The sequence below is a fragment of the Penaeus chinensis genome, chromosome 7, assembly GCF_019202785.1.
Source record: "Penaeus chinensis breed Huanghai No. 1 chromosome 7, ASM1920278v2, whole genome shotgun sequence".
NCBI classification, from domain to species: domain Eukaryota; kingdom Metazoa; phylum Arthropoda; class Malacostraca; order Decapoda; family Penaeidae; genus Penaeus; species Penaeus chinensis.
Window position 1 is genome coordinate 39,159,941 of NC_061825.1, and position 12,500 is coordinate 39,172,440.

At 40.3% G+C, this 12,500-nt stretch overlaps 1 protein-coding gene across 1 annotated transcript; it reads right to left on the reverse strand.

Moving 5' to 3' along the window:
• Positions 1–2,732: 2,732 nt before the first annotated feature.
• LOC125027145 lies at positions 2,733–5,998 on the reverse strand. Its single transcript, XM_047616007.1, has 4 exons — positions 5,577–5,998; positions 5,123–5,297; positions 4,491–4,608; positions 2,733–3,292 (listed from the first exon to the last, which is right to left on the reverse strand). The coding sequence occupies exons 1-4, from the start codon at positions 5,961–5,963 to the stop codon at positions 3,148–3,150; spliced, it is 825 nt and encodes a 274-aa protein (XP_047471963.1). The 5' UTR covers positions 5,964–5,998; the 3' UTR covers positions 2,733–3,147.
• Between the last annotated feature and the right edge of the window lie 6,502 nt (positions 5,999–12,500).

Consider the following 12,500-nt stretch of genomic DNA (forward strand, 5'->3'; position numbering starts at 1 on the left):
CAGACGTAAATAGATATACATATATACATGGACATGAATTCTACTTGTGGGTGGTCGTAAACTTCATCGTACTCCTTATCAAAGTTAAATACTCTCTTCTTATCACTACCACAGAGCAGGAAAATAATTTGCAGAACTGAATGTCACCAAAAATTTATGTCATATCATTGTGTAAATATAATTTGAGAGGAAAAAGCTTGAGTAAGCCCAACTGAATTAAAATCTATGGAGAGTGGTACTAATTTGAAAGAAAACGAGAAAGAACTGATTTATACGAAAATGGGAAGGAAAAGAAAATGGGAAAACAGAAAACTGAATAAAATGGGAAGAATAAAAAAAAAAGTATAATCAGAATTTACTAAAAGATATTCACAGGCAATACAGTTTCAGATAATGATAACGGGCATGATGTTATTCAATGCTATCGGACTGTTTCTATGACATCGGAGCAAAGCTGTTATTAGATAATTGTTACTTATCTGAGGTATGTCTTAGTCACAGAATAATGAGAGGCACGTCAACATTCTTCTGAAACGGATCCGTGACCACTTACGCAGGCACTCGAGGCCGGAGCAATCTGGATTCACTCCGGGCAAGTCCACAATAGACCGTATCCGGCGCTTCGAGTCACTCTGGAACGCCATCGTGAGTTCGGTCGTGGGTTACTGGCAGCCTGCATCGACCTCGAGAAGGCGTTTGAGTCGGTGCATCGTGAATCACTGTGGGAGATCCTGAGAGTCTCACTTCCTCTCTCTGTCTATATATGTATGTATTTCGACACGGATTATTGTCTTAATAGCAAGCCTATAAACTGGTACTGAAAGTGCTGTAAAGTGTGGTGGGGGCTTGTCGATCTTCTTCCATGTTAACTGAGGGGTGAGGCAAGGCTGTGTCCTTGCACCAACACTTTCCAACACTTACATGGACTGGATAATGGGCAGAGCTACTATCCAAAGTCAGTGTGAAGCAACACTGGGCTATATCAAGGTCACCGACCTCGACCTTGCAGACGATGTTGCTATCCTGAGTCTCTGGAATCACTGGATTCCAGATCCAAGATTTTTGGGGCCTGTTCGGGGCACCTGTTCAGTCGATACATGCTCGCGGTGAGGACGTTGAAGTCACAGAGAGTTCTACATACCTTGGCAACGTAGTTCATGACTTTGATCAGGAAGTCAGTTGACAGATTGTTCTAGCAGCAGGTACCAACAAGAATATTTGGAGATGTCAGTTCCTATGCAGAAGGACCAAGCTACGTGTCTCCAAGGCCCTGTTACTGTCAATCTAGCTCTATGGAAGCGAAATCTGAACGCTATCCAGTGCCCTGGAGTCTCGTCTTGATGCCTTTTTTAACAAGTCCCTACGACGGATCATGGGGTACAGCTGGCAGGACCACGTGTTCAACCGAAGGCTACACCGTGAGATCGGCATGGCACCTGTTACTTACATAATCCGGGACCGCCAACTCAGGGTATATGGACACCTAACTCATTTCCGTGTGGATGATCCTGCCCATCAGGTTGTCTCTCTGCGGGACAATCCTGAGAGGAAGAAGCCCGTGGGACGACCTAGGAGGTCATGGATTGGGCAGCTCGACCACACCTGTCGCGAGGAGCTAGAGATAGGCTGAGAGAATGCCTGGAGGCTCGTCATGAGGGACCCCTGTGGTTGGAAGCGAACGATGCATGCGGCCATGTGCCCCGTCGGCGTTAGCCACCCGATGAATGATGATGAAGTACGTAATGTTTCCGTAAAAATGATCTATGTAATTAGATTTTCAACAGTCTGTAACATTTTTGCATTAATGATTCGTGAAGGTTAACCCAATCGCCCCGTATGGCAAGAATACATATCATACCCACCGCAACACAAGCTTATTTATTGTATTTACTCATATATGGCTTTACGAGTGTTAAGTCACCAAGGAGTCAGTTATTAGTACTATCTATCTCACCTGTTTACCCTTTTCCTCGACTCTTGGAAAGGGTCTTTTGCATTATTTCATTGTCTTAAATGTTATCGAGATTTTAAAAACATTTTAATAATCATAACATCAATAAAAACATTAATAGTACCGATATCAACTGTATTAAAAAGAAAAACAGATTTTCCCGCCAATTTTCCTGCCGGCTGAGCACATGTGGAGCCATCTGTATGTAACAACATTCACAGAAAAACTACAGGGGACTAAACATAAACCCGGGACGGTTGGGTTAATGAGGCAACATGAGACATTTTACACTTACTGATCACTAAAATCTCTCTTCCTCTCTCTCTCTCTTTATGTATGTATAACATGCACACACACACACACACACACACACACACACACACACACACACACATATGTATGTATGTAAACATATCTATCTATCTACCTATCTACATGTGTGTGCGTGTGTGTGTGAGCGCTTATGTATATATATATATATATATATATATATAATATATGTATATATATTACTATTCTGTAGAATATATACTGTTATTCATTTACACTTAAGACGTCTTATCATGAGTGTCACTTCAATCAGTAGAAGTTTAGTGAAAACATGAGTTTGGAACAGATAAAGTAAAGTAATAACATGCACTTAGTATTTTCTTATACTTTTTGTCATATATCAACTTCCTAATCGATAAATTTATGTCATATCATTGTCTTAATAGTCTTAATAGCAAGCCTATTATGTATGTATAACAGCACAGCCGTCGTTTTTGAAAGAAATACAAAATACTGTATAATTTATTTTATTGGTCATGAGGATACATTAAAAAATACACGAAAATATATCACTGTATTATAAATTTTCTTTTTCCATTTGTTCTATGATAGAGTAAAAAAGTAACGACAGCACGAGTATCCTAAGTTTCATTATCACTAAACAAATAAATTACTACCTCGATCTGATTTATAGATGAAGGCAAACCTCTGAACGAAAGAAAGAAAACGGGTTTAGACGAAAACGGGAAGACAAGAAATAAGAAGAAAACGGGAATAAAATAAAATAAATGAAATCGGGAAGACAAGAAATAAGAAGAAAACGGGAAGACAAGATATAAAAAGAAAACGGGAAAACACTCACTAGAGAAAACGAAAGAATTAAAAAAAAAAAAAAAAAGTAGACAAAAGAAATATTCAAAAGTTGACTAAAGATGTTGTTCACAAATAATAGGTTTCAGATGATGGCAGCCGATATCGTGCCATTTAATGCCATCGTTGTAGAAATTGTTCAGAATGGCGAGGCACTGCTCGTTGTTATTCTCACGGTTGTCAGGCTGTCGTTGGCCGTCGCTGTGAAGGTAATGAGTGATTTAATTACCTGGATGCTCTTGTAAATATTACTGTGATATTAGCGTTTATCATTATTATTACTAATAAAGATAGGGATGTTCATATTGCTAATAATAACAATAATGATCTTCATACTGATAACAATAATGACATTCTTGTTAATAATGATAATGGTATTAGTACTAATACTGATAATTATGTTTATACTAATAATGGAAATGATATAATACTAATGATAATGATATCAATGCTAATAACGATGATGATATCCATGCTCATAATGATAATGCTATTGATATTAATGACAATAATAACATCAATGCTAATAATCATAGTGACATCCACGCTACTACTAATGACAGTTATAATAGTGATAACATGATTAATAATGTCAATAATAATATTTATGATGCAGAGAGCGAGACTGATAATGACACTACGATAACCAATGCTATTGCTACTATCATTATTACTTCTATTACTACTTCTGTTGCTACTAATACTATTAATAGTGATGGTAGTATTGATAACGATGATAATAGTGATAATGGTAATAATGGGAGTAATAATAGTGATGATAATGGTAATAATAACAATAATGATAATGATAGCAATGATGATAATTATGTTAATAATGATGATAGTAATAATAATATTGTTAATAATGGTAATGGTAATAACAATATTGTTGATAATGATAATAATAATGATAGTGATAAGAGTAATCTTAAATGTCACGATAATAATGATAGTAATAATAATGGTGATAATAATCATAATGATAATAATGAAAATGGTGATAATAATAGTAGTAATGATAATGACGATGATGATTATAATGATAATAATAATAATAATAATAATAATGATTCTACTACTACTAATAATAATGATAATGATTATAACAATGTCACTGGTAATAATGATAATTATATTCATGATATCATTATTATTATCATATTTGTCGTTTTCATTATGAACATCACTTTAAAACTATTCTCATCACTATCTACTTTAAACTATACCACAAGCTTTTATTGCAATTAACATTAGATCCAATTAACACGAACTGATTATATAACATCAGATTAAATATGAAAACAATTAACAACAATCCTGACAATCCGGTATATAATTTTATTGTAATTAACATCAGATAAATAACAATAACAAATAAATAACAAATAACAATACTTACAGTCCGGTATGACTCCAGTTATTGTAGTTGAGTGGCACTGTGCCATACGTGTTGGAGGGCCACTGAAACACCCCATTGAAGTCTCTCACGCCGGCTGTCCAGATCCAGGCCAGATTGTCTGTAGAAGGAGGAATTGTGTAAAAAAAACAAAAAGAATGATACACAACAACAACAATAATAACAAGAACAGGAACTAGAACAAGAACAACAACAAAAGCTACAACAACAACAATAACAACAATATTAACAAGAACAACAACAACAGCAACAGCATTAAAAACTAAGAAAACGAATGTTGTAGAGGAAAAATATGTGGAGATTTGTGTGAGAAAAGGAACTTGGAGGTATTTGTAAAAGGGCAAATTGTGTAAACAAAGAAAAAAAAAAAAAAGAAAAAAAAGGAAAATAACAATAACGGAGGAAGGAAAAATAACTATAAGATAATGGTTGCTGGAAGGGAAAAATGGCATAGATACTTGTGTGAAAAAGTAATTCAATCTTATCTATAAAAAGGCGATTTGTGGAATAGTCCTTCACTAGTCCCCCCCCCCCTCCCATCTCTCCCTCTCTTCCTCCCTCCTCCCTCTCTCCCCCAACAGAACCCCCCCACCCCATACCCCCCCGAAACTTACGTCCTCCAACGATCTGAGAGATAAGCTGGTCCTCCTGCGACGTCTCGATGCTCACGCCGTTCCAGCCGGGGCCGAGGGCTCTGCAGTACCCGACGGCCCTATCCTGCGTGTAGTTCTGGAAGCCGTCGTGGCACCAGGAGAAGTGGTAGCGGCTCCCGTGGGCCTGGTGGTCCACCTGCAGGGGGAAAGAGGGAGAGAGGGAGGGGTGAGTGTGGGCTGGGAGAGGGTGCGGGGACTTTTCGTGCATTACGTGTGTGTGTGTTTGTGTGGTGTGTGTGTGTGTGTGTGTGTGTGTGTGTGTGTGTGTGTACACATATACATATACTTATCCATTATATATATATATAATTTCTACAATTTCCCCGGTTGCACCTTAAAGTCAGCAGGAGTTATATGTCTTCAAACAACGAAACAAAACTCCGGAAGCGTTGCAAGTGCCCGGCCGTCCACCTACCACGCCCGGGGAGCAGATCGGGTACTGCGAGGTGAGTTCGGGTGCGGGTCTGACGGGGAAGGGCCCTGCGGGTCGGCCGCCGGGTCTGTTGAAAGGTCGTCCTCCTGGTCTCACGGGCAGATTGACCGCCGGGCGGCCGCCGGAGGGGAAGATGATGGGGCCGCCGGACCCGAATCCGCCCGACCCGTACGAGGCCGCCACCGCCGACCCGCCCACGCCAGAGGAGCTTCCGAAGGCGCCCACGCTCACGGGCCTTCCGAAACCCACGCCCGCGGAGCTTCCGAAGCCGCCCGCGGACGCCGAGCTGAAGCTGGCGGCGCCCACCGACCCGCCGTACTGGGCCTTCGCCGCCGTCGCCACCGCCAGGAGTACAAGCAAAGACTTCATCTGCAAGAGTGAAGCACACGATGTCAGCTTCCTAAAGGGTTTTCACGTTTACCTTCATAGTAGATTTCACAGTAGATTTCCATGGATAAACTAGCGGTAGATTACAGTGCACTCTCATAGTTATACGAGAGGTAAATAACAGCAGATTCTCGTGTTTATACACAGTAAATTCTCATATTTACACGACTGGTAGATTACTGTTTTTTTCATGTTTACACTATTGGTAGATCACAGTAGATTTCCATTTCCTAATGCTAAGTGACAAGAGAATCTGATATTTATACTACTGGTAGAATACAGTAAATTCCCATGTCTATGCTGGTGGTAGGTTACAGGTCTTCATATTTACACTACTAGTAGATTTTAGTCCCCCTCGACGCAGGTAAATTGTTTGAAAAATCGAATTTCACACCTAGAACAACGTAGTCACTGTAACACTAATATCACACCCTCTCCATCCCTCCTCCCACACACCCACAGACCCACCCTTCTTCCCACACACCCACAGACCCTCCCATCCCTCCTCCCACCTTGCGCTTACCGTGTCTAGGAGATGAGTGAGCTGCGTCGACGCCACCCGAGCTTATATACGCACGACTCCCTCAGGTGCCAGGTTCAAGGCTCGTCACGCTGGCTTGCTGACGGTGGTGTTGAGCAAGATTTTATATGATGTTCCTGGTTCCCTTGCTTGATTGGTGGTTGTGGAGGAGTTGCGTGGTTTTGCTTGGATGTTGCTTGCCTGGATGACTGTCTGGTTGATTGTTTGGTGGGTCTGTGGTTGCGAAGGCGCTGTCTGTGGTTGATTGTTTTTTTTTTTTTTTGACGTGTTGTATCGCTTGCTTGCTTGTTCGTGTGACTTGCTTGACTGGACGACTGTCTGTCTGGTTGATTGATTGTTGCTTTGGTGTGTGGTTTAGCTTGCTTGGGTTTGATTTTTTTATGTTTCCTTGTTTTCTTTTGCTTGCTTATTTGCTCGATCATAATGCCTAGTTATTTTATGGCTTTCGTTTACTTGTTTACTTCTTTCACTTACGGTTTGCTTTACTTCTTGTTTAGACCTTCCCTTGCTTTATTTACGGGTTTGCTTGCTCGCCCACCTTGATTCGTGATTGCAGTACCTTGCTTGCTCGTCTGCTTGACCTACTCATCCGCTTGTCAACCTGGTTTGCATTGTGTTTACTCGTTTCCGCGCTCGGCCGCTTGCCAAGCTGGTTTGCTCTGGGCGGTTCCGGTTGGGACATCGCGTTGGATAATGTTTTATTTTTCAATTTTATTATTGTTGTTATTGTTATTATTATTATCGTTCTTCTTGTTATTGTTGTTGTTATTGTTTTTGAAATTATGATAATTCTTGTTTTTTTTTGTTTTTATTATTATCATTATTATTATTATTATTATTATTATTATTATTATTATTATTATTATTATCATTATTATCACAATCATCATCATCATCATCATCATCGTCATCATCATCATCATAATCATCATAATCATCATTTCTACTATTATTATTATTATTTCTGATGGATACTCGAACACCTTCTCCTATGTTTTATTTTTGCGAAGGCTCATTGAGGAAGATAATTGACATTTTTGAGAGAATCTTCATCAGTGACGAAGCATAATTATTTCCATGACAGATGACTTGGACATTTCTGTAAAATTCGACTACCACTGGAATGTATTTTTTCTTTTTCTAATAATAAGTTTTTAAGTCTGTCTGTCTGCCTGTCTGTCTATCTGTTTATTTCTGTCTGTCTGTGTATGTCTGCTCTGTCTGTCTGTTTGTTCGTCTGTCTGTCTTTCTGTTCCGTCTGTATGCCTGTTTGTCTGTCTGTCTGTGTCTGACTGCGTCTGTCTGACTGTCTTTGTCTGTCTGTCTGTCTGTCTTTGTCTGTCTGTCTGTGTCTGACTGCGTCTGTCTGTCTGGCTTTGTCTGTCTGTTCGTCTGTCTGTCTGTCTGTCTTTGTCTGTCTGTCTGTGTCTGACTGCGTCTGTCTGTCTGTCTTTGTCTGTCTGTCTGTGTCTGACTGCGTCTGTCTGTCTGTCTGGTTTTGTCTTTCTGTCTGAGTATGTCTGTCTGTTTCTGACTGCGTATGTCTGTCTGTTCGTCTGTCTGTCTGACTGTCTGTCTGCGTCTGTCTGTCTGTCTGTCTGCGTCTGTCTGACTGTCTGTCTGTGTCTGTATGTCTGTCTGTTTGTCTGTATGTCTGTCTGTCTGTTTGTCTGTCTGTCTGTTTGCCTGTCTGTCTGTCTGTTAGGTTTTCGAAAATTGCAAGACGATTGAAAAGTAAAATAAAAGAGATGTATCTTATAAACAAGAAAGAAGAAAAAAAAGGATAAAATAAATGAATAACGAAAATTGCAAGACGAATGAAAAGTGGAATAGACCGAAAATAGGAGAAAAAAAAAAGAAGAAAAATAAAGGAAGAAGAAGAAGAAGAAATAAGAAAAATCGGGCTGTACTATTGTCCATTTTTAATCACTTATCTCCCCCATTAACCCCTTCCCGCCGTGACCCCCCCCCCCCCATGTCCCTCCCATCTTCCTCTCCTTTTCGTTCACTCTAAAAGAAAAAGATTTTACGACAACTTCTCCTCTCGTTTCATAATTTTTCGTTCGTCTCTCTTCCTGTTTCGTTCGTCCCTTAGCCACTGGTGCGCATCGTGTTGTTCTTTTTTTTTTGGAGGGTTGGGGTAGGGGGTAGGGGGATGGGGGGTGAGGTGTGGGGAGGGGGGTGTTCTTGCTCATAACAGAGCGTCCGCGGTCTGGGATTTCCTCTGGACTTCCCACACTCTGCGCTCTCTCGGTCTGTCTCTGTCGGTCTCGCTCTCTCTCGATCTCTGTCTGTATCTCTGTGTGTCTGTGTGTCTGTCTGTCGATCTCTGTTTCTCTGTTTGTCTGTCTCTGTCTGTCTGTGGATCTCTGTCTGTCGATCTCTGTTTCTCTGTGGATCTCTGTCTGTCTGTGGATCTCTGTCTGTCTGTCTGTCTGTCTGTCTGTCAATCTCTGTTTCTCTGTCTGTCTGTCTGTCAATCTCTGTTTCTCTGTCTGTCTGTCGATCTCTGTTTCTCTGTGGATCTCTGTCTGTCTGTGGATCTCTGTCTGTCTGTCTGTCTGTCTGTCTGTCTGTCTGTCAATCTCTGTTTCTCTGTCTGTCTGTCTGTCGATCTCTGTTTCTCTGTCTGTCTGTGGATCTCTGTCTGTCTGCCTCGCTCTCTCTCTCTCTCTCTCCCTCTCTCCCTCTCCCTCTCTTCATCTCCTTCTCTCTCTCCCCCTCTCCCCCTCTCCCTCTCCGTCTCCCTCTCCCTCTCTCCCTCTCCCTCTCTCTCCCTCTCCCTCTCTCTCACCGACGCCCTCGAGTGTGACGTATCCAGCGCCGCCTTGCTTCCTCGAAAACCCTTCCGTTAACTCTCCTCCGCCATTGGTTGTATCCGGCTGCGGAGTCGGAGAAGGAGACGGAGAAAAATGAGAAGAAGAGGAAGAAGAATGAGAAGGAGAAGAAGAAGGAGAGGAAGAAAAATGAGAAGAGGAAGAAGAAGGAGAAGAAGAAGAAGAAGAGAATGAAAAGAAAGGGAGGAAGAGGAAGAGAAATGAGAAGAAGAGGAAGAATGAGAAGAAGAATGAAAAGAAAGGGAGGAGGAGGAAGAAGAATGAGAAGAATGAGGAGGAGGAGAAGAAAGAGAATGAGAAGAATGAGAGGAAGAGGAAGAAAAATGAGAAGAAGAGGGAGAAGAAGAGGGAGAATAATGAGAAGAATGAGAAGAAGAAGAAGAAGAAGAAGAATGAAAAGAGAGGAAGAAAGAGGAAGAAAATGAGAAGAAGAGGAACTATAATAATAATAATAATAATAATAATAAAGGGAAGAAGAGGAAGGAAAATGAGAAGAAGAAGAAGAAGAAGAATGAGATGAAAGGGAAGAAGAGGAAGAAATATGAGAATAATAATAATCAGAAGAAGGTGTAAAAGAAGATTAAGAAGAAGTAAAAGAAAAAAGGAGAATGAGAAGATAAAAGGGGAAGGAGAAAAATAATAAATAGAAAAAGAAAACATAAAGAAGAAAAAGAAGAAGATGAAGATGAAGAAGAAGAAAAAATGAGTAAGGAGGAGGAGGAAGGAGGGAGGGGGAAGGAGGAAGAAGGAGGAAGAAAGAGGAGGAAGAGGGAGGAAGGGGGGAGAAAATGAAGGAGGAAGGAGGAAGGAGGAGGAGGAAGGAGGAAGGAGGAAGGAGGAAGGAGGAAGGAGGAAGGAGGGAGGGAGGGGAAAGAAGATGGAGGAGGAGGAAGAAGGGAGGAGGAAAATGGAGGAAGGAGAAGAAGAAAAATAAATAATAACAACATAATAAAGATTTATATCATAGAGACAGTGAAGGAGAAGAAAAAGAGGGAGAAGAAAAAAGGAGAAAAGGGAAAAAAATAAATAAAACGAGGAAGAAGAAGAAGAATGAGAAGAGGAGGAAGAAGAGGAAAAATAAGAGAGAGAGGAGGAGGAAGAAGAAGAAGAGGAAAAATAAGAGAGAGAGAGAGGAGGAGGAGAAGAAAGAACAGGAAAAAATAGGAGGAACAGAATAATAATAATAAGAAAAAGAAGGTTAAGGAGAAATAGAAGAATAGGAACAGTGATAAGATAATAGAACAAGAAAAAGGAAGAAAAATCAAAAGAAAAAATAAGACGAAAATCAAAAGCAAAAGCAAAAGAAGAAGAAGAAAAAGAAGAAGACAACAGATAAAAAATAAAAAAAATAAAACGAAGAAGAAGAATGAGAACGAGAGAAAGAAGAAGAGAAAGAAAATAAAAGAATCACACAGAGTCGATGCGCATTCTTCGCCAATTATGGATTTCCGGTAAAAAGAAAAAAAAAAGAAAAAGAAAAAAAAAAAAAATATCCATCTGTCTATCTATCTCTTTGTCTATATATCTATCGATCGTTTTACCCAACCTTGTTATGTATTTATATCATCATCATTACTTTCCGAAAAAATGGCTAAAATAGAAAAAATAACTGTTATTAGTATATGTGATTTCGTTATATAATCATCACTATCATTATCACTATCATCATTATTAATACATCTTCATCCCTACGTTTTCCAGTCATCATCATTATCACTATTTTTACTGTATTTTTCCACAAAGTCCATCACAGTCATTAGCGTTTATTGCCATCATCATCATCAGCATTAAAGCAATCACAATCATCACCATCATTATCATCACCACTCCCGCTGTCACTATCAGAACTATCATTATTATCAGACCTTCATCATCATTACAATCACCACACTATCACGATCACCACCATTAGTCCCATCACCATCACAATCACCACCACTATCCCCACCATCACTACCATTATTATCACTATCATCACCATTATCGCCACCATGACCATCACAATCACCACGACTATCCCCATCCCCATCACCATCACCACCATTATCACCACCATTATCGTCACCATCATTATCGCCACCACTATCCCCATCACCATCACCACCACTATCCGCATCACCATCACCACCATTATCACCACCACCACCATCCCCATCACCATCACCATCACTATCCGCATCACCATCACCATCACCACCACTATTCCCATCACCATCACCACCACTATCCGCATCACCATCACCACCACTATCCGCATCACCACCATTATCACCACCATCATCACCACCACCACCATCACCACCATTATCACCACCACCACCATCACCACCATTATCACCACCATTATCCGCATCACCATCACCATCACCACCATTATCGCCACCACCACCATCCGGCGCCAACTTGTAAAATAAATCGCGTCCTTGTACGGTCTGCTAACCCCCCCCCCCCCCCTTTAGGGAAAAAAAATGATGACATTTGCATTTTTTTTGACAATTGTGGGGCTATCTTCCGCAGGGCTGTTTTCTGTGTGATTCTTCTTCTTCTTCTTCTTCTTCTTCTTCCTCTTTTTCGCAATCTCCTTCGTCTTCTTCTTCCTCTAATTCGTAATCTTCTTCGTCTTCCTCTTTTTCGTAATCTTGTTCGTCTTCATTCTCTTCTTTTTCGTAATATTCCATCTTCTTCTTTTTCCTCTTTTTCGCAATCTTCGTCTTCTTCTTCTTCCTCTTTTTCGTAATCTTCGTCTTCTTCTTTTTCCTCTTTTTCGCAATCTTAGTCTTCTTCTTTTTCCTCTTTTTCGCAATCTTCTTCTTCTTTTTCCTCTTTTTCGCAATCTTCATCTTCTTCTTCCTCTTTTTCGCAATCTTCTTCGTCTTCTTCCTCCTCTTTTTCGCAATCTTCTTCGTCTTCTTCCTCCTCTTTTTCGCAATCTTCTTCGTCTTCTTCCTCCTCTTTTTCGTAATCTTCTTCGTCTTCATTCTCTTCTTTTTCGTAATATTCCATCTTCTTCTTTTTCCTCTTTTTCGTAATCTTCTTCTTTCTCTTTTTCGTAATCTTCTTCTTCTTCTTCCTTCTCTTTTTCGTAATCTTCTTCGTCTTCTTCCTCCTCTTTTTCGTAATCTTGTTCGTAATCTTCGTCTT

What these genes read in the sequence shown, in the direction of transcription:
- LOC125027145 (XM_047616007.1), bottom strand. Translation starts at nt 5,963, where the DNA reads ATGAAGTCTTTGCTTGTACTCCTGGCGGTGGCGACGGCGGCGAAGGCC. An exon ending in CTCTCAGATCGTTGGAGGAC is followed by an intron (nt 4,609 to 5,122) that starts GTAAGTTTCGGG and finishes CTCCTTCTACAG; the next exon opens with ACAATCTGGCCTGGATCTGG. An exon ending in AACTGGAGTCATACCGGACT is followed by an intron (nt 3,293 to 4,490) that starts GTAAGTATTGTT and finishes TTACCTTCACAG; the next exon opens with CGACGGCCAACGACAGCCTG.